Raw genomic sequence first — 23,446 nt, 5'->3', positions numbered from 1 at the left:
TAAACGTAGTTTACTGTAGGTCCCTGATTCTACTAAAGTCAGTGTTGATTTTGCACCAGCCTTCACAATTTCCATCAGAATGCAAATCACATAATATTAATCAAGGCAATTTCATATCCTCATGTTCCCAAAACATTTTTCCAAAGTATTCCACTGTTGTGGGTTTTTTTATGCTTAGTAAGAAACATTCATAGTTTTCTCGCAAATTACATCATGAACAACTGTAAAAAATTTCATTGCTTATGTAAGACAACTTTATCTTAAAAAACAAGCCATCATCCGAGCATTTACAATGTCTGTGTGATGCTCCAATTTTCGTTATAGTGATAAGCACAATCGCCCTAAACATGGTTATCTGAAAATGTATGACGTCCGAAAACATATGATAAAAATATACTAAAAAAAATGATTTAAAATGTATTTTGTCAAACATTATAGACCTGTAAACATTTTCTTGCCTAAACTAACCTGTAAACATTTTTAGCCTAAACTAATGTAGAAATACATTTCCAAAGGAAAGGTTTGGCTGTATTCCAAGGAAAATGGTTTGGGAACAAGGGGGTTTAAATTAGGGATGGCCCCTATTACCCAACCCTCCACGCATACCCACTGCAGGTCTCAAGAGTTGGGAACAAGATGTCTGATTGGGAATTGTTTCACCGCAGCCCAGGCAGTATTTAGATACATGATCGGAAGTTGACTGAAGCGTTATCTTAACTCAAACATATGCAAGTCAAAAGGAATGGATGTATCGTCAGAAAGAACTGCGAATGTAGTGTAACCACTTAGCTATAGTGAGTTTTTGTCATTAAACAATATATCACATGACTAACCACGGCTCCGGCCTGTGGGTACCCGGGTCCTAGTCATGACCCACCCGACCCGAGAACCCTGTTACCCGTCCCAGCCCTAGTAGATCTATAAATATTTCCCTGGCGTAACTGCCTGATGTAATTTGCAATCCGGCATGGCTTGTGAACGTGGTGAAAAGTAATGCAAAATCAGCATCGGACTTTAGGACGTTATGATGGCGTGAATCGTGGCTTCATACGTATTTAGCGACCGGTGAATATCCCTATTGGATAATAAATACTTTTGACCGAAGCAGTACATAGCTACGATTTTCACAGCTTGTCTTTCAAAATACTACGAACAACTTCTACCTGTACGTGTGTATTTGGACACAGGAAAGATATATGAAGTTTTTACATGTTGTAATTTCTGTCACGGAACCGCTCTAAAATGTTTTGTTGACAGTTTTTGCACATGCTGACCTGTTTGCCGAAAACAAGATGCACGACATATACAAATCATTGCCCAAATCTTTCAACCCCTTTCTTATAACATATTCTCTTAAAATGGTATCCTCGGTATCAACAGAAAAAATGCTCCGGCAATTTTTAGTTACGAGGTTATATCAAATTGCTACCTTTCTGTATCAGCAGACGTCAAACAAAACTGGGAATGGTCTAACCAGAACTATCAGGTTACAGCGCACAAATGCGACAAAATGAAACGTCGCGGATACAGTCAAACTTTACTGTATGCCGCAAACCGTTCTTCCCCGAAATGAAAACGAGGCAGGCGGTGAATTTGTTTATTGGGCACCTGTCAATTTCTGTTTCATTGAGCAGATGATGAGGTTTCCCGAGATAATGATACAGATGTGTTTAGTAATGGACAGTACCACAGAAGAAACATGATTTAGACTATGCACACGCCATTCTTTCGTAAGTGAGTAATGTCACCGCAAACAAAACGATTTAAAGTCATGAAGTCCAGTCAACATGCATGGACATGTTAAAATGTTGTCTGTTCGGAGTGGATACCGTTGGAGTAACATCTGCTGTTAAAGCAAGTAAAACATAGAAAATATGTTGCCTGGTCTATATACTACTCAACATCCCATGTGTAATCCGAACAAAATCATTTTAATACTTCTAGTCAATGTTGTGCTTTTTTTCAATGTGGTTACAGTAGTCAAGGGCCGTGATGGGGTCTGACAGTCAAGACATGACCCTCCATCACACCATGTAGGGCCATGTCTTGACTGAAGAGGGGCGGTCAGGTAGCCTAGTGGTTAAAGCGAAGACCTGGGTTCGAATTCCGACATTGGTACAATGTGTGAAGCCCATTTCTGATGTCCCCCGCCGTGATATTGCTGGAATATTGCTAAAAGCGGCGTAAAAACAAACTCACTCACACACTTGACTGTAGGAACACATCGTGGCTAGGGTTATGGGCAGGAGTTTCAGCAAACCATTAGAGGAATGCACATTACTCAACTTCAAGAACAAATGCAAAAATGACAGTTCAATTCCCCGCCTTCCCCATATAATAAATGACCAGTCCACTACTCAACGTCCTCCAGCTATATATGTGGACAGACTTGTGCCTGAGAGAGCCAGAGAGCTTTCTGTGATAATGATCGTAAAAATTGTATTTACTGACTTTATGGTTGTCCCAGTCACCTAAGGTGCTATATAGGGTATAACTGGTATACAGGAATATTGCAATAACGCCAATAATTAACAATAACCGCATCGCAATACAACCCTTGCGTATTGATATTTTCCAATAATTCTTGGACTGGGTTCCTATCTAAACCATGTTAACAGCACACGCTTCATGCTGTTTACATTAACATTCCATATTGATGATGTAATAGATAATCTCATTAATCCATACTACCCATCTTGCAATTGATGCCTTGATTATTGAGTGAAGAAGTACCATTTAAACAGTACAAATATATATAATGTGGGCCCATATACAGCTGTTTAGATTAATATTCCATGATATTGATGACGTAATTGGTAGTCTCGTTTATCCATACTACTCATCTTGTAACATGAGGCCTGGATTATTGAATGAAGAAGTACAGTTTGAACAGTACAATATATATAATGTGGGCCTGTATTAAAGGTTCTCTGTATTGCAATATTTTGCAGAATATATTGCAATATGATTAATGTGCCAAAAGCTAACCCTAGTACTATGATTTGCTGTGCAGAGTTGAGTCCCTTATGCATGCCATAAATCTATTTCCGTGGGTTCAAATACCAACTTCACTCTGAATGTATTTATAAGTTTGTCAGCACCATACCCAGATGCTCCTGAATTTCACCAAAATCTGTATACACCTAATACCTGCATCACTTCAGGCTCCCTCCCTCATCATGCTAATGTGATTTAACTGGACTACTTTTTATATTAGCCTTAAAGGGGCACTGATCTAACGCAATTCCCCGGACTGGTTGCTGCCTTTGTTATTGTTTTTTTCCCCGTGAGTACTCGGATGATACGCAACGCAACTGAGCGTGACCAGAGACTGGGCTACCGTCTGCAAGGACAGCTAAATGAACTTGAAGGCTGGAGGCAATATTTGTTTTACGCATTTTTGCATAAACACTGATTGGTTAACTGTGATCTATCAAGATTTCGACAAAGGGCGCATGTTAATTAATTTCTTCGGCCTAAACAAAGAGACAAAAAGAACGGCGGAGCTCATCGGATGTCGTAATTTGGAAATACCCCAGATGGTTATAGTTTAATACTAAAAAAAGTATCCATGCAGTGAAAGAATTTTCGGGTTTTGGATTGCGTCGATTATACGATTACTACTCCCTTGTTGTCATCCACGTTTTCTCGTCTAACCCTACACTTGTGTATTTGTCGTCATTCCCTTGATGCTCAGTTAATGAATTTATTACAGGTACAATTAGTGGTAGCACCACTTAGATTACCTGACAAAGGTTCCCATTTGGCATTTATTGTGTCTGGGGTAATTATTCAATCTAAATCAAGGTTGGAAGTGAGGTGAAAGGTGTGTTATGTAATATGCACGTGGCAGCCAAGCAAGAGATGAATGATCAGTTCATTTACTTTTTTTGTATATCAACGGATCGTTCCTGGTCATCAAAGGATTAAAAGAAAATACGTTGATTGATTAATCACTGTTATCTTGCACAGTGGATATGTCAAAAGTGAGTGTTTACATGTCTAGGTTTACTAAAACAAAGGGAATACACTCATATCATGGTGTGAAGTGCCGATGTTAAAACAACATACTTTGTTCAAAGGGATAACTGATAATACGTTGATTGATTGATCATTTTTATCTGTCACTCAATGGAACCGTGGACGTTATGAAAATAGTTGTCACGTGGGCTTTCTCAGCCGACCCTTGAAGACTTGACACCTATGTGAAACACCTGAAACAATCCAAGTGATCAGTTGAGAAACGAACACGGGTTATAATATCCCGAAACGATATATATTTTTAAAAATATTTGATTGTTACAGAGACACGTGACATCGAATAAGTTTCTTTGTACAGCTGCAGACGAGTTGGATATTGTTCCTTTGTGTGGATATTCACGGATACATTCCTCGAACAAGGAAGCTGCCTAAAATGTATACACATAAATTTGGTGGGTTGTAATTATGGTATTTGCATTTTGTTTTCCTTCATTTGAACCGATTCGTTCTTGTTTCTCTATGTCTTGGTTGGGAAATTCTTCAATGCGCGATAGACGTTGTTTTCTCCGGTCTTTTCCTTTGTAAGCGTGTATATATTACCGTCAGTATGTAAAATGTGATTCTCTCAGGCAATTTATAAAATGTGTAAATATTTCAGCCATTTTGACTAAGAAATCTGTCCAGATTGATTAAGACGAACAAAAGGGCCTTCAAACATCACAACAGATTATTATGTAGGATTAGAAGCCAAACAACATAGACATGTACTTTTCAACGAAATGTTTTTCAGTCACTTTGTAAAATATTTAGACGTTTAATAAATATGTTACACATTTTGACAGTAAAAAAATATACACACTATAAAAAAGCAATGCTTAGGTGAAATATTTACTTCATGTTCAAGTAAAAATAGTGTAAACGAAAATCGCAAAATTACCAAGCAAGTGACTTATCAAAACTTCGTCACCATTACCGATGCTACCCCCAAAGATACCTACATTTCCTTATTATCTCGAAAACTGTATTTCATTTTGTTGATCAATGTGACCATACGCCCTTATTACTACTGGTATCCATAAACGTGACTAATGCGCATACGAAAGGCGCAGCAGAGGTCGCGAACTAGTCTAGATTTCTGCTATACATCCGGGTACTCACTGGGAAAAAACAATAACAAAGTCAACAACCAGTCCCGGGGAAGTGCGTTAGATCAGTGCCCCTTTAAGCCCAACTTACTCACTCACTGACACCACAGGTATCTGGAGGGGCTGTCGGGTAGCCTAGTGGTTAAAGCGTTCGCTCGTCACGCCGAAGACTTGGGTTCGATTCCCGACATGGGTACGATGTGTGAAGCCCATTTCTGGTGTCCCCCGCCGTGATATTGCTGGAATATTGCTAAAAGCAGCATAAAACCATACTCACTCACAGGTATCTGGATTTATTAAATTATTTAATTATAGTCTGTCATGAAATAGGTTGATTATTCCTGATACTGCAGCGTAAAGTAACATTCACTCACTCATTCACATACTTGGACATGGACATGGGCCCAGTGGTGTAAGGGGGAGCAGTTCTCTTTGCAGAGTGGTCTCCCTTTCAGGATCCGATGATTCCCTGTTTTGCCCTACCTATGTTCCTTGGTTTATCAGCACCATACTCATGTTGGTGGGTTTTATCAAGGTAGTAAATGTCTCTGTGTACGTCACTTCAGGATTCCTCCTCCATGAAGCTGACCCGCTGTGATATAAGTGAAATACTGTTGTGGGCACTCACTCACTGACAGTTAATACATGACACAACACATGTGAAAAGCACAAGATGGCTGACCAGGACCCAGCGTCGTGGAGAGAGTTGGCAGAGCAGAAAGAGAGGGAGTGGAAGGAAGCATCTCAGAAGAGGTTTGTCTTTGTCATCTGTATCAAATGATCCTATTTCCAGGATAATCTCAGCTGAGAAATGATCTGTGGCGCAAGAGAGATACTAACATGACTAATGCTTTCTTGTAATGTGAAAATAGTATGATGCACATCTCCTCCCTCCTTGTACCTTAGGGGCAGTCAGTTAGCCTAGTGGTTAAACCGTTCGCTTGTCACACCAAAGAACCATGTTTGATTCCCGACATGGGTACATTGTGTGAAGCCCATTTCTGGTGTCCCCCTCCGTGATATTGCTGGAATATTGATAAAAGCGGGGTAAAACCATACTCCCTCCTTGTACCTTGAGACAGCATTTTCCATATCTATATGATAGCAAATCCAGCATTTTTTACACTTGTAGACAATGAAAAATCAAAACAAGGTTGCAAAGTTTTTCATTCAACAAAAAAGGGTCCACTTGGGCACTAGCCAGGTGTGATGATATTAAATTGTATCCTGAAGCTTTATTTACACTTGCATGTATTTGAAGAGTGGAGTCCCTTGAAAGGGCTTGTAGAGAGAAGGAGCAGGCTCTGGCCACCGAGAGGACGAAACTGATGAAGCTGAAGGAGGACTTCAAGTACAACCTGAAGCTGCTGGAGGAGAGGGACCAGGAGCTTCAAGCCTATGATGCCAACTTCACAGGTGAGTCAACAGTGAGTCATGTCATACAGATGTGTCCATGTCATAAAGGTGTGTCCCATGTCATACAGGTGTGTTCATGTCATACAGTTGTGTCCCACATCATACAGGTGAGTCCCACATCATACAGGTGTGTTCAATGTCATACGGGTGTGTCCAGTGTCCTACAAGTGTGTCCGACATCATACAGGTTTGTCCCATGTTGAAAGGTGTGTCCAACATCATACAGGTGTGTCCCATGTCATACAGGTGTGTCCATGTCATACAGGTGTGTCCCACATCATACAGGTGTGTCCCATGTCATACAGGTGTGTCCCATGTCATACAGGTTTGTCCCATGTCGATAGGTGTGTCCCACATCATACAGGTGTGTCCCACATCATACAGGTTTGTCCCATGTCGTTAGGTGTGTCCATGTCATACAGGTGTGTCCCACATCATACAGGTGTGTCCCATGTCATACAGGTGTGTCCCATGTCATACAGGTGTGTCCCACATCATACAGGTTTGTCCCATGTCGATAGGTGTGTCCAACATCATACAGGTGTGTCCCACATCATAAAGGTGTGTCCCATGTCATACAGGTGTGTCCAATGTCATACATGTTCCATCTGTCATGCAGGTGTTTCCCATAGCAGGAGCAGTGTTTGAAATGTGTAATAGGCGTGTGGAAGTCATAAACAGGTCATATGAGATTATATTAATATTTTAGCAATCCTAATATCGGATAACCACTTTGTTCTTTTGATCCCAGAACTCCGAGCCCACTTAAGTACGAAGACTGCGGAAGTGAGTGAGTTGAAGATCCGCCTTGACGACATGAGGAAGGCGACTCAGCGAGAGACACAGGCCATGGTGGAGCTGCAGGCGCACTACCAGCACCGACTCCGGGAGAGACAGACGGAGGTGGACTCCTTCAAGACGTGAGTTCACTACTGGACAAGATGACAGTCCTCTGATTTGTTGTTGTGGGAACACTGACACAATATGCTCCATGTATTGTTTTCGTAGGTGAGGGAAGCATTATTGGCTACTGATAAAAGATAACATGGAATACCCATTTGTTGTATTAATGAATCTTGATTTAGATATTATTATACTTCGCTCAAAACAATCCTCACTCATCCTAACTTATTGATCAATATTTATATATACTTAAATCTTTTAAATATTTTACATAATATTAATGTCTACCTATGATGTCTAGGTAAAAAGATAATATGCACACAATATTGTGTAACTGATTTCTGATGACAGACTAAATGACTTGCATCATAACCATGATAACTGATGCAGTCAGGAAGTTTAATTGTATATTTCAGTGTTCGTTTCTGAGTACAGCAATTCCTTACGTCATTTTCAATAATGGTGCAATAATCATAACTAGCATGCAGCAGGTGGGGGCATGGTTTCCAATATGAAAGAATGACCTTAACAGGCATCATTTTATGAGAGAAATTTTTTAGCATGCTTCACTTGCCAGTGTTTACAAAACATTGCGAGACACCTTCATTACACTCTCATATTATAGCACAGGGAATGAGATATCACTGTAATAAACTTGCTGTATCGGACATGTAGAATAAGCTTTTCAAGAGTTTAAAAGGCTATTGAATGTTTTACTGATTAAAGTAATGGAGCAAGGTGTTGCAACTTGCAATGGGAGAGTTAAGAGCAGACTCTCCCTTTCATGAATTTGGAGATCAGCAATGTAAAAAGCAGGCCGATTACAGATGATCACTATGGGTGAAATATCAGCCCCGACTGACAGCTTATTGCAAAAGAAGTGATTGGTTAGACATGACGTGACACTTTAAGGATGACTCTGTCCTGGCAGAACTAAGGCTACAGAGCTGGACAAGGAGAGGATGGAGTTTGAGACATTCAGGAGGAAACTGCAGCTGAGACTGAAGGAAGTGGAGGAAGAACTGGATACCCAGAAGAGAGAACTGTCCACAGGTGGGTGGGTCAGTGAGTGAAATATGTCACTCATCATCAGGATTGGAGTATTTTCGATGAAAAACATGTGAAATATGCAGGATATTGGAACCCTGTGTGTTACACCAAACTCACTGCTATTCTTGCCACTTTTCAAGTTAATTTGCTTATTTTCTAGGGTTTGAAGAGGCACTTAAAAGGCGAGAACATGAATTCCGTGTGAAAGCAGATGAAATGGGGGCCAAAGTTTTGGAGTATGAGCTCAAGGTAGGTCATCTGTTCAAGAGAAGTTATCAATTTCTCAAATGATAGTATCTCGGTCATTTATTACATGACAGGGACACCCAGATTATGTTTCTAGGTTTGTCAGCACCATATCCATTCTTGTGGGTTTCACTCCGGGCTTCCTTCCCTACCACACACACACCAAGCTGACATGCCATGATATAACTGGCATTAAACCAAACACACCATTACATGAAAATGGTTTCTAAGAATGGTTTTGTTTCAATGTATTTTTATAATAGACTGTGCAATCATGTCTTGACTCAGTATTCTGTGACTGATTTTGAAGTCTGCAATGAAATATATTTTACAAGAGAAGGTGATATGCATGTGTCTAGCCATGCACAAAGTTCCACTTCAATACGGTCAATAGGTTTGTGACCATTTTTCAAGATGTCAGTTGTTTTTATGGCATTTTCATAAAGTGATGGTTTCTCAGGCAAAGCTGCTAGACAAGGAGCTTGAGATGATGGAGTCATCCCAGAACAAGCAGAGCGAGCAATGCAAGGAATCCGAGTCCCAGACGAGGCAGCTGGAGAAGGCTGTGAAGGAGAGGGACTGGGCCATCAAGGACATCACAGTCATGAAGAATGCAAGGTGAGTGAAGCACTGCTGACAGAAGGCTGCATAGGCAAATAAACGTACTACTGTGAGCCTAAAATGTGGAGTTTAGAAGGGACCTGGGAAATGAGATATTCTTCTTTATTCACCAATACAATATTTGATGTACTCCATGTCAAACCACATAAGAAATTGTGACTATGCTTTTACACATAAGAAATTTGCAAGTTTTGGTGCTTATTGGACATGTTGAAGACTACCTGAACTGAAAACTGCATAAAAAATCTATGAAAATGATAATGTTGTACTTGTAGAGAGTTGCCACTTGCCATAGGTGCTACATATTTCAGAATATCTGAGCTGGAGACCAAGCTACGTGAGACCGAGACGGGGATCGCCAGGTTACAGGAGGACTTCCAGCGCAAGTAATGACATTTAATTACTCTAGTGGAAGAACACAACATGTTTCACAGAACATGTACCAGCTGGCATCCGAAATCAGGGGTATGCAACACACAAACGTGAAAACACAGAACGAATATATACTGCATTCATAATATTCATAGTACCTACAGCGTATCAAGACCCTCACATTTCCTGCAAGGACCCTTCAAATTAATTAGTAGGGTCTTCTGGACCCCCACTTTTGTACATCTAGGTGAAATCCTGCCAAATATTGTAACATTTTATGCCTGTTATTTCCAACATATGCATCTTGTCTGCAACATGTGAGACATGCGGACAAGAAAATAACATGGGCATATTACTGCAGATTTTCCGAGATGGACTTGATGATGCGTGAGAAGGAAGCTGCCCTTGGCAAGGTGAAGGACGCATGTGTTGAGCGCGAGGAGAAGCTACAGACCAATGTCCGTGAGCTGCAGTCGCAGCTGGAGACCCTGCAGATCGAGATCCGACGGCTGGAGTGGCAGAACCAGGACCTCGGCAAGGACAAGGAGGTCCAGATCACCAAGTAGGAGGCTGCTGTAGTATCAGTGTTGTGTTCAGCAAACCAAAACCTGCAGTTACATCTCATGTAGATTTTACTCTTGACAAAACTGTTATAAATGTTTCGGACAGTGGCTATAGTCACACATTGATAATAGTTATGTTTTGGTAAGAATATGTAGAAGAATGTTTCTCACACCGCATCACATCACCAAATGTCACACAACATAAGAACAAAAAGAAACACTAGACCATACCTATGTTTATGCAAATTGTGGGTTGGGTTTGAAAATGTGAGATTGCCAACTTTACACAACGAGCGAGAATAGGGGCTGGGCTAACGCTCAAAGATAGACCTATACTTGCAACACTACGGTATATTTCTGAGTTAGCAAAATGACTGAACTAGGTAAAAAAAGTTTACTAGACCCAAATTAGTACAATGTCCCCAACTGAGCTGTACAGTCAGTGGATGTTGTTGAGGAGTGCTCCTGTGTATGTGTGTCGCTGGCTGCTGATGTGGAGGCAAGGCAGTTCCAACACTGAGACAGGTTACTCCACCATTTATCACACTCTCATGCACTGGAAAAAACTCTGTTTATATTTCAGACTCCGTGAAGAACTGGAGAGTCAACAGGACAAGTGGGAGCGCCACCTGGGGGAGATGTCCCACAGTCAGGTGGCGCGAGATGTGGAATTGGAGGCCCTGAGAGAGAGGGAGGGCAAGTTCCAGGTCGAGCTGCAGCAGAAGAAGCATGACATTGACAGGTAGGATATACTGACTGGACATCATCTGTAGTAGGCTTCATGCTACAGTGGAATCATTGCTTTCTGTTTGCCTTATGTTGGTAAAACTGGTATTTACAGTCAAGTCTCGTTAATCCGACATCGTTGGTTGGACATGATTGTGTCGGATTAACGAGTATGTCGGATTAACGAAATTAAGTGATTTGTGATCGAAAATCGGAGGTTTTCACGATAGATAATGACTGTGTGTACCTTGTAATAAAATCATTAAAAACGAAATATTTTACGGGACTAAATAGCACTGAATCAATCGGTTCCCATCATTTGTGTCGGATAAAGCCGAGTGTCGGATTAACGAGACTTGACTGTATATACCAGGTGTTATGATATATCACCATCCAACCCTCACGAAGTAAGAGTATAACATCTACCCTGGTGCTTCATAGGAACTGCACCAACCCGACGACCATGGAAGGTTGTTTCTGGAGATAGGACACCGCTCTTGCTAATCTGTATCTCAGAGATAGATGTTGCTGGAATTCACCAATCTGGACCATTAGTAGTCACACAACAACTTACAGCGCCTGCTGGAAGATAGACTAAAGAACACTGCCCCATTATTACACAGACTTGTCCATGTCAGTTTCTTGTCCCATAACCAATGACCACAAGTCCCATGTCCCCCTGATTTACAGTGTAGTTCAGAACATGAGTGAAAACGATTGTGCTAAGCCTAGGACCTTCTCTTAACACTGTAATCGTTTTAAGTAAGCGGGAATACATTTCTTAGAACTCTTTACTAAAGCAACAATATCTATTAGATTTACTCCTCTCTTTCTCAAGAAGGAAGTGGTACCCAATAAGGACATAAGAAGATTTAAGAAGAAATATAACGTTTCCAAGGGGTTATTGAACAGATTTTGATCTGAATCACAGGTGGAACCCACCACCTACCCTGGGTTTCAAGCAATTTATATCAGTCAAGTAAAATATGTATTTCTTCGAGTAAAAATATAATACTCATACGCTAAAGTGCCCATAGCCATACCCTTTTCCACCTCGTTTGGTTTCGGCCATTAGGTAAGGGAAAGAAGAGAGTGATGAGTATATCAGCTTGGTCACGTGTTTCCGGTGCACTTGGGCAGTCCAGGCTTGTGTTCGGGTGAGCTGTGTTTTGTGTTCTCCAGCACACAGGTCAGGAAAATTCCACAACCTTTTGGAAATGTGTTGAGATAGCCAATTGGTATGAGTCAGGATAAGTATAAATGATAGTTTCACTTTCAAAAATACATATTTTTAGGATAAAACAACGAGTCCTTCTGACGGACTAGTGACCGTGTCTATCCCTGTATAACTGGTTCTCCCTGTAGGTACAAGAGGGACCTGAGCCAGGCAGCTGAGAGAGAGGCCAGTCTGGAGAGAGGCAAGGCACAGCTGGAGCTAGACTGGCAGAGGAGGCTGGAGGATACAGACAGACATCAGTATGAAAGATCCGAGGACCTCATCAAAAAGCTCACCTCTGCCCGAGATCAGGTAGGTGAATAACCAGTCTGAGGACCCTAATGAGAAGCTCACATCAGCTTGGGAGAAACAGCAGGTCCAAGGACCTCATCAAGATGCTCACATTGACTTGGAATCAGGTAGGTGAAATAGCCAGTCTGAGGACCTCATCAATAACCTCACCTCCTTGGGATCAAGGAATGAAGCTCAAAGTTGTAACATGTCAAATCAGCCATCAGCATGGAATCCGGTCATCAGCAGAGGTTAGACTTAAATGAGGTTTGAATGAGGTGTACAGGTAGCAGATACTTTCTAGTTTTCACCACCAGAGCGGGTTGCCAGGAATACTATTTATTGCCAGTCTGTCAGCTAAGGCAATGCCAGAGGGAATTCTCCCAAATGAAGATTTGAAAGAGCAAGTAATCATATACTGAAACCCAATGAAAACGCAAACTCAACTGTAATTCCAAATTATGTGTTTTTGTGCTCAAGTCCATCTCCAAACACATCAAATGACATTTAAACCCGTACAACAACATTATTATGTTTGATTATCTCATGCCTAATTAATTTGTGGCTATTTGGCAACATATTACAAAAAAGCGAATATTTGTTTTCAAAGTGTTTCAGTATATATTGTTATGGCATAAGTGATATAAAGAACACAATATAAAGAAAATTTTGGTTTACAATATGTAAGTAACATTGGTAAACAAATATCCATGACATTAATGAAACTATGGTTGGTTGGTATTTGAGTGATTGTTGCTATATTTTCAACAACAATGATAATAAATGTAGCTGCTCAAATGTAGGTGTGGGGCGGTCAGGTAGCCTAGTGGTCGCTTTGTCGCACCAATGACCCGGGTTCGATTCCTGACATGGGCACAATGTGTGAAGCCCATTTCTGGTGTCCCCTGCCATGATATTGCCTGAATATTGCTAAAAGCGGCGTAAAACCTCACTCTCACATGCTCACATAGTGTAGGTGAGTGAGTGAATGTTGTTTAAAGGGTACCAACAGGATAGACAAACCAAGGATAACATGTTGGAATGAATCTTGCCTGATGGTATGAGTAGTCCAGCATCAGGACCAGGTATGTGATGCCCCTGTGGATGTTGCAGGCTGTAGCTGAGGTGAGGGAGAAGTTGCGGGAGATGGAGCAGAGAGACATGCTGATAAACACTCTACAGCGGGACCGAAACATCGCCATGGCAACCCTAAAACACCATGGAATTCCTATCAACAAGAACATTAATGTAATATCAAATACTTTCGACTTTTCATGTTTTATACTTTTCATACTTTCTGCTTTGTCTGTTTCTGTTTTGTATTTTTTTAAATAATCCTAACTCTGTGAACATTCTACTTGACGTGGCCATTCATTTTCGCTTTGACCTGCATGATTAATCAAATCAGCTAAATAGAATTATGAGCTAATTTTAAATGTTTGTCTTAGAGGCTCTGATGTCACCACACGTCATGCAGCCTATGGCTACTTGATGAATTCAACTGGCAAAAAAATGAGAAACTGAGTTGGTTCTGGTCCATGCCTTTTGGATGTGGGCTTTGTCTTCGGGCAATGTGTGGTTAAATCATGTTGGCCTTAACACTGTCGGACTTTTGTCAGTTTGAACCGTCATTTCAAGAGAAATTAGTTTACGTAGGATATGTCTACAATTTGGATATAGAGATTACTACCCTACTATTTTGTCTATTCTCATGATTGCAGTGGTACTTTAATACCTAACACAGCCGTCATGAGTGACGTCACACAGCTTATTGCTTACTGCTCATACCTACTGTGACCCTCCACAAAAATGTTTTTGCCATATCTGTGGATTATCATGATGATGATGATATGATCAAAGAACATATATTAAATAATGTTTAAACACAAGCATAGGTGAATTCCCCTGAAGCACAGAAAACTTATGATTGAATTACAATCAGTCCATCATTTTCTGACCTTAGGTCATCACCATGGAGTAGCCAATCACAGACCTGGAATTTGATCTCACAGATACATTTGATACCATTTGATACCAGAAGAAATAATTTGACACAAACCAATCTGAAGCATGTTTTAACCATTTACCAACTCACCCTTGAAGATCCGGGGTAGAATAGCTCTTCAGCAACCCATGCTTGCCGTAGAAGGTGACTAATGGGATAGGGTGGTCAGGCTCGCTGACTTGGTTGATGCATGTCATTGTATCCCAATTGCGTGAATCGATGCTCATGATGTCAATCACTGGATTGTCTGGTCCAGACTTGATTATTTACAGACAGCCATCATATAGCTGAAATATTGCTGAGTGTGGTGTTAAACAAGAAACCAACCAACAAACCATGAGAGTACAATTTCAATAATTGATGGTAAGTAACTATGAAGTTAATGACAAGATCAAGTCATGACATGTACACTTGGAACCCTGCCAGGTGGACAGCTCGGTGTTTGAGGAAGAGAGTCGGCATGACCTGCTGCAGCTTCAGGAGCAGAACGACAACCTCCGGGATGTGATACGTCAGATGAGGGAACAGATGGAGGATCTGGGACACGACCTCCCAACACAGCCAGGCAGCCCCGCTGCTCCCTCCAGAGGTGTGTGGAGCCCAACAAGCCCGAGCTTCAGTTTGATGTTCCTCACATCTTGGTGTATAATACAAGTTAAACCATTCATGATGTCACGCTATTGTTGTTGCAGTTGATTCTGAGCCATGAATTCTCTGGCCATTCTACTGTGTAAAACTGATGCGACTATAGGTCATTATGCAAATTTATAGAAACATGTTTGAGGTCGGAGAAATCACTAGTATCTGGTGATTCCAGAAGTAGATTGTGTCATGATTTCTCCATTACTGAATGCACTCCACAGCTTGGCACTGTTACCATGTGTCTTTGAACCCCTGAATATATTAGAAATAGTCATGGACAAAATTGATGCCAGTAATTTGTTTTGTTGTGGAATATTAGTGACAGGAAAGTAAATAAAACACAACATTGGACAACAATCATCCCTTTTTCATGTAGCTGTGAGTTTATTATCCCTGGCACGAAGTGGAAGGGGATTTAGGAATGGGTGCTGTCCTTCCGTCTCTCCGTCCATCCGTCTGTCAGTCCATCCATCACGAGCAGAAATCCAAAACCATGAGAAATATCTTAACCAAACTTGGCACATAGATGGGTCCAGTGGTGAACCGGGTCCTTTTGATAGTTTACAATTTTAACCCCCCAAAATAAATGTTGAGTTTTCATAGCAACGGCTTTGACTTAGACTGAAAATGGGAGTAGTAGTCATTTCAGGAGGGCTTGCTGACAACCAGACATGTCCTATTGGCAGGGGATATGAGTATTTCCTGCTGGTTTTGTCATGAACTCTATTGATATAATATCACTGAACACAGATAATACACTGGAGAAGACATGGAAAAGTCATGGCAGATTGTCAGACTAGTATTGTATGAACCATGTTCTAGGCATAGTGTTGACACTCCATGTTTGATATCTCAGACTATGTGTCGAGTCTGGAGCTGGAGGTCACACAGCTCAAGCAGAAGCTGAGGAAGCTCAGGGAGGAACTTGAGGCTCACAAGATGCCCGGGGTCGTGTCACACGCTGACAGTGACGACGTCATGGCGGAGGTGAAGGACAACACTGTCGTCAGGAACCACATCCAGATGCTGAACAATATGCTGGGTAAGAATAGCCGGGGCCACAGAGGGCAGGAACGGAGTTGGGATAACACAAGTTTGAATGGTATTTCAGTTATATCAAGGAATGTCAGTTTAATGTGAGTAGAGAGCCCAATGTGACACAGAATGTTTACGTTTACCACTTCGGTGAAACTCATGAGCTCGGGTATAATTGTGCAAACCAGGGCAAGGATTGAATTTGAGTATATTTGAGATTTGTTACCCAATGCATCCAGCAGATCCTAGCCGGAAATTGTGACATCATAGGTCATTGGGAAACCCCACATTTATCAGAAGTGAGTAGGGTTTTAAGCTGCTTTTAGCAGTATTCCAGCAATATCACCGTGGGGACACAAGAAATGGGCTTCTGTACCCATGTTGGGAATCAAACCCGGGCCTTCAGGGTGATGAGTAAACGCTTTAACCACAAGGCTACCCCGACGTCCAAGATTTGTTAGAAACATGTTGAGACTGTGGGAGGTGTAAGTGAGTGAGCAGATGGCTGTTTGTAGATGGATATGAAGGACACAGTCCCCTGATGATACAAGCATGATATATTGGTGCTGTACAAGGACATCCCAGCAGCAAACTGTTTCTAAGTAACTCAAACATAGTTGCTGGAGGCCAATTTGACCCCGAGTGCTGTAAAGAATACTGGTACTGTTTAGGGGTGATATTTAGGGGGAAATGCTAGTATCAATATATCACCAGAGGATTCACAATGTATTGATAAATCATAAAATTAATAATTCTGTATGTGTATAGATAAAAAATTACCTCTGTAGACCTGCAGTTAATCAATTTAATGCAAAATATGAACTAGGCTTAATGCTTAAATTTCTACCCTTTCATTGTCCATCATAACAATGTTAATCTTAACAAATATAAACGTTTCCGTGGCAGTGAATTGATAATATATACTACTCAAAAGAAGTTAAGGATCACCTGATTCTTTCATATTACTATAGTTAATCTCTCATGTTATGACAGTTTAACTTTACCATTATGAAAGAATCGGGTGATCCTTAACTTCTTTTGAGTAGTATAGTATCGATGTTCATAATTTTTATCGAAACAGCATTGACATTAAAAATCTACTGATACATTGATATACAATGACATCCCTAGTACTATTAATAGCAACAGTGTCCTCTCTGTATCATCAGGCAGTGTGAGGAGTGAGAAGGTGGAGCTGACTGCCCAGGTCCGCAAGCAGCAGGCTCGAATACAGTACCTGGAGAGTCGGGGGTCTCAGCTGGAGAAGCAGGTGACAACACTCATCAGTACTTCTATACTATCTTCAGTGTGGAGTCCTAAGTATGGGGACTGGGACCCGTTCCACAAAGCAATCCTAGCACTCCCATACTTTAACACAGACTATTTATAGATGTTCATTTAGTGAGTCCATTTTGTGTGTCGCATGTAAAACAGATAGCAAGTATGGTGAGACTTCACTCTGGCCTAGACTCCTTCCGAATCTCCGAATCTGTATAGATGCCTGAATACCTTTCGTATGGGTGCCTTGGTTTTTGGGTGTGGACAGTTGTTAGATTTGAACCTCTATCAGTTAGTGTGCTCATTTTGTGCCAGATACATGTACTTATATTGTGGGTTTTGAATCCCGAATTGCCCTGATTATGTTTCTTGGTTTGTCAGCACCATACAGACTCTGTGTCCAATTTCAGCCCCGTCAGAAGCAGGTGGAAATCGATCAGCTGCAGTATGAGGTCAACGCTGGGAAGAGGCGGCATGAGGCCGAGGCGGCAGGGTTGAGGTCACGCGTGTCCGACCTGGAGCAGCAGCTGGTGGAGACACGGAAGGAAGCAGATGAATACTACCGCAGTTCCCTGGAGAGAAACACAGAGGTCACCGCCCTCTCCAATGAGGTCAGATTCCATACCTATGAAATACATTTATACATTGTTCTTTGTCATTGTCGTATTCCCTTCCTCTTGCATGCTTCTCTGTGTAAGAGGAAGTGCCCAGCATCACTTGCTTGTTGTAAGAGCTCACTTAATGAAGATAGGTTGGTTACATCATGTTAACCTGGCTGTCATTGTGTGTGCCTCCATCACTGGATTCATTGTTATGTAAATCTGGACAAGACTTGATTATTTACAGGACACCATTATGGAAGTGATTGCCTTCAAACAACATCCCCTCACATTGTCATGTTGCATGTTAAAATATACATACTGGACTCAAAGATTGGCCAGTGCCCCAGACATTATTACTTTTTCTTTGACAAATATATTATATATTAACAGTCTCAACAGGCATAGAAAATGAAATATAGGGTCATTGGATCCATAAGCCAAGATAAAAGTGTTATCTGCGACATCTTTCTCCATGAGATGAAGAAGTTGTGATGAAACTGTGGATGCTTTGCTTTCAGGTATTTCACACTAATTAGGGTAAATAGTAAATACAGAAAAGTTTACCATGTTTACTACTTCCTTCGAATACTTGTTTTCCTGAGAGATGCTTGTTTCTTCCAGTTGTCAGCCATGAAGATGGAGATAAGTGAGAGAAGACCAGTTGTCAACTTCGGGGCACAGGTAGGAGTGTTTGATAGTACATTGTGCTAATCACTGGCATGTGAACCTGCTGAAACGGGAAGCGCTGAGATCTCAGTACAGATCTTCACAAAATGTTTTCATGTTCTGTATTCCGAAATTCTGGACACATTGAATTGTAAAGATTTTGAACAACCAATCTGGGAAGAATTATAATGAAATATGAGCTCCCAAACCGCCAGACCCTTTTCCTCCTAGGAATGCTGGACATTTATGAATATTTAGTCACATTTATATACCAGCATTTTGAAACTAAAACTTCTTTGATGATAGTTGCTAAGCTGTTACATACCCTTACAGGGCGCTAATACAGATTACTTACAGATTGGTCTTGAAATTGGTCAAGGTGTGCCTATTGGAATGGAGCACTAATATTAAGACTACAGTACTGACGTATACAATTATCATACCTCCATGTCAGAATGTAGGGATCTGATTGGTCCATGTGATGTGGATAAAATACTGTGTAACCTGCCTTGGAGGGTAATTAATTTCTCAGTAGGGCAATAACTCTCTGTTACCCCACTTCGATGCAAAAAACAATATGCTTTTTCCGAGCCAATGAAAGTCACTGGACATAGCACATAGCTGTTCAATTGAGCTGAAGCTAACAGTTTTGAATTTGTTTTAATTCTTCTACAATATCATATTAAAACATGTCGGTAAGATAGCAGGATCACTTGGGAGGTTTGTGATATAAAACCTAGCGTGGGACGCATAAAACACCATGTACCCCTCATGATGCTGCTACAACTTATTATGCCTACTAAAACACACATTTGCAGTGTACATTATTATCCAAGGCATCAAGCAGTACCAACTTTTGCCATGGTAATGTGTTACATTCTTGTCGTACTATTGTACTGAAGCTACAGTACGTCCTTCTGTCTTCGTGTAGGAGCTGGTGATCCAGCAGCTCCAGGATGAGATACTGAGACTGAAACAGAAAGGAAGTGGTATCACATCCACCATGGACACCATGGGAATAATGGAGGACAGACAAGGGGAGACAACTCAAGTGTCGGAGCTTCGAGCCAAACTGAAGCAAGCAGTGAAACATATCAGTCAGCTGGCCAAGGAGAAACAACAGCTGATTGAAATTGGGAACAGACTGAGGGCAGAGCTTAAGAAATCTGGTACAAATGTCTTCTCCAAACATACCATATATACACTGTACTAATGACAGACAGGGAAATCACTGATAACATTTTTGTATATAGAGAGAATCTCACCCCAGTGTCTTTTGATATCAAATATATCAACGTGAGTTAATAAAAGTAGAAAAATTCTGAGGTTTCTGGAGTTTTTCCACTTTTATCAACGAGTGTTGATATATTTTATATCAAAAGATACGAGGGTGAGATTTTATTTATCATCCAACATCATCCTTCCAACTGTTTTCAGTTTGTAGACAGTAAAAAGCAGTCTTAAGTGTTAAAAGTACTGCTAACAGCTTCAGTAGCAGAGCCATTAGTGATGTCATTTGATTGTGACGTCATGGTAACCAATGACGTCACTATGGTCCTCAAAGCATTGTACCGGGTAATGCAATTTCATTGCAGCGATGCTTGATCTCACCCAAACGATATCTACTGTGGGAGGAAGTTTTGAATGATAAACAGGAACTTACTTTTTAATTCTTTCTTTCTTTCAGAAAATATCATAATTTCTATATTTTAGTGAGCAAATAGATCAAAACCTACAGTTATGTATTCCACTCAGATTCTAACATTCCAATGGATAATGTAATGGAAGAGTTGTCATGTAGCATGTTTGCAGTGGAATCATTGTTTCGAACATTGTTGAGCTATTTAGACATTTTTCGTATGATCAAAACATCTGATATTTAAAGCTGATTTTTCCATGAAGCAGGTAGCACCCAGTCCCAACCCCCCATCACAGCAGTACGACATGAGACAGTGTCTCCACCTCGATCCAGGCCTCCCATGGAGTCCAGACCCTACTCAGACCAGTATCACAGTAAACTACAACAGCTGGAATCCCTGCAGTACCAGCTCACGAAACAGGTGAGTTGTCTCTACACCCTTTTGGCGGGTTGCAAGGATGTTAAGGGGCGTTAAGGCGGGTTACAGACCTGATGAATGCAACCACAGGACTCTGACTCCATGACAATAACTTACCCAAATGTTTATGATTTGGAGCAAAGCTTTTACCTTTTTGACAGGAAATATTTTTATATAAAGGCTGCCTACTAAATCAGTCTGAACTGAGGATGTCCTCGGTCACCAACATGACAGGAGACAATATCAACATGTACTGATAAATTTGAACAAATTTCAACTTGCATTTATGTGTAATCCAAGGTCAGATTCAGTTAGCCAAATCTGTCATATTAAGTGAGGAGAATGGGGGTGTTAAACACAAAGACTACCATTTTATTTTATCAAGGGACATAACGCTTGTTGGAATGTCTCATGAATGGCTGAAGTATGTTTGAACAGCAACAATCATACAACTAAGATTATGGCAGTGTTAAAACAACATGACCTGACTAACGTGTATCTCAGTCATATTGATCAGGCAAAAGATGAACAAGGGTCTATAAACTGGAATGTCTACCCTATTCTCTCTCTCACTACCTTGTGTTAGAATTGGACTCCAGCAACCTATGCTGGTCGTAAGAGTCGACCAAATGGATCGGATGGTCAGGGTCTGCAACTTGCTTGCTGGCATGTCATTAGACCCTGACGGCATGGATTGTTGTTCATAATATCAACCACTGGATTATCTGGTCAAGACTCAATTATTTACATGCCACCGTCATATAGCTGGAATATTGCTGAGTGGGACATTCAACAATAAACACACACATTCTTTCACTTATAGGCAGGTTTCACAGCATCTCTAGGCTGGACTCATTGTTTCAGGAGCTGCAATATGCCCAGAGGCATGTGGGGCCAGTGATGGAGTCCACAGATAAATCTTTAGACGACATCCCAACACGACATTCAAGTAATCCCCACACAGGTAATATCTTCAAACATTGCAGTCCTCAACTTCAGACCAAGACCATCAGGCTAAACTGTGATTCTAAATTCAGTTTGGACTCTATCAGTCTTGTATTTGCAATATCCATTGATGTCTGATCCAAACCCAGAAAAAAATATCCACTAAATATGTCTTAAAAGACAGACTAGACTGGCCAATAGAACAATCATAACGAGTTTTAATTGCTTTGTCGGACTACAATTTTGTGATGGATATCTGTTTAGATGTAAACAATTACCCAGATGACTCAAGAGACATTGTTACTGTTTCACACATGGCACCAGTAACAACCTCTAGAAGCAGACTGGAAATGGTGCTTAGTCCCTCTTTAACCGTAGTGAATACAAATTCAAGGGATTTTTATTTTTTTTGTCAATGCTCTGTACCATCAGGACATCTGGAGCAGACGTCCAGTTCCCTGGGGGACACACAGCAGCCCCACCCTCAAGGAGTGACCAGTGATGTGAAGCTGCTAATGAGCATGTCGTCTGCAGGGGGGGAGTCGCTGCAGGAGATCTGGAGGATGCTGGACGACAGGCAGAGTCCGGGCATCTTCACACCCAAAACACCTCGCTCCAGAGCTGGTAAGTCTTCAGTGTAGCTACAGATGTGTGAGCATACTGACTGATGTATTGCAGTTGCTGATAACTGAAGTACATAAAATAACTGAAGGGACTTGATCATAAGTATACATTGGATAATGTTTTGCATTGTATGAGAACATTAGAGTGAGTGAGTATGGTTTTACATCGCCTTTAGGAATGTTCCAGCAATATCACTGTGGGGGACACTAGAAATGGGCTTCACACATTTTGCCCATGTTGGGAATCAGAACCTGGGTCTTCATTAGAAGTTTTGAATTATTCTTGAAAGTTGTGTTGCTTAGTTAAAATTACGGCTATTTAATCATTTTCACATTTTTTTTTAGATGTTATGAATCCACCATCTCCAAACATCCGTACGTCACCATGTGTATCCAGAGAAAAGGGGCTGAGCATATCTGGAACAAAGACAGACCTCACCAACCGGCCATCACCCGAGAGGAAAACGGTCTCCCTTAAAGCTAAGGATCCACGTAGAAGTGCTCCTAAATCAAGGAACTATAACATTCAAGATGACACTGCTGTCAGATGACACTAAACTCGACAGCTGTAATCATTGTTGCCAGCCATCCTGGTCACCTTCCCAACTAGATCAACTGTCACATCTGGAGTCTTTCACCTGTACATTAGCTGGTTACATTAGGAATGTGTCAGCTGATCTGGCTGAGACAACTGTAGAGGTACAATCATCTGGCTCCTCTTTGTCCAAAAGGATTGAATGACAAATTCACATCAATTATGTGACAAAAAGGGGTAGAAAACTGTTGTTTTGTGGAAGGTTCTCTCCAGAAACAGTACAGGCGTTTGGATGCCGCCAGTATATGCAGGATCTCAAGCTATCCTTTTCATCTACAGAAAGGAATGAATATTACCAGTAGTTGTATTCATTAACTCAGCTAAGTGAACCTTCTTCCACTTTAGGGGATATGCCTGACATTTCTTGTTCTATGTTCATCTACTGATGATGCACTTGTATGGATGTTGCGCATTGTTACAAATAAAGACAATTTTATGAGGCTCTCCTGTTTCTTGGTTGAAGGAACA

General features: G+C 41.0%; 1 protein-coding gene across 3 annotated transcripts; it reads left to right on the top strand.

Moving 5' to 3' along the window:
- The first annotated feature begins 1,575 nt into the window (after positions 1-1,575).
- LOC139468401 (coiled-coil domain-containing protein 57-like) lies at positions 1,576-23,414 on the top strand. Of its 3 annotated transcripts, none has more exons than XM_071250352.1 (22): positions 1,576-1,730; positions 5,693-5,879; positions 6,388-6,542; positions 7,294-7,462; positions 8,377-8,498; positions 8,656-8,744; positions 9,202-9,359; positions 9,674-9,748; positions 10,096-10,296; positions 10,881-11,039; positions 12,389-12,551; positions 13,644-13,778; positions 14,962-15,124; positions 16,034-16,219; positions 17,382-17,482; positions 17,901-18,101; positions 18,714-18,773; positions 19,690-19,927; positions 20,664-20,818; positions 21,680-21,779; positions 22,193-22,384; positions 22,729-23,414. In XM_071250352.1, exons 2-22 carry the CDS (start codon positions 5,800-5,802, stop codon positions 22,932-22,934), a joined length of 3,108 nt encoding a protein of 1,035 aa, XP_071106453.1. In that variant the 5' UTR covers positions 1,576-1,730; positions 5,693-5,799; the 3' UTR covers positions 22,935-23,414. The 3 variants fall into 3 exon arrangements, with proteins under 3 accessions (XP_071106453.1, XP_071106451.1, XP_071106452.1); XM_071250350.1 differs by having other exon boundaries at positions 20,661-20,818; XM_071250351.1 differs by having other exon boundaries at positions 1,576-1,734; positions 20,661-20,818.
- Positions 23,415-23,446: the final 32 nt, after the last annotated feature.

This window comes from Haliotis cracherodii, unplaced genomic scaffold, assembly GCF_022045235.1.
Source record: "Haliotis cracherodii isolate W230 unplaced genomic scaffold, xgHalCrac1.p SCAF_2, whole genome shotgun sequence".
In the NCBI taxonomy this organism is placed as follows: domain Eukaryota; kingdom Metazoa; phylum Mollusca; class Gastropoda; order Lepetellida; family Haliotidae; genus Haliotis; species Haliotis cracherodii.
The sequence above is the reverse complement of the archived record's forward strand: the minus strand, read 5'-3'. Positions and strand labels throughout refer to the sequence as shown.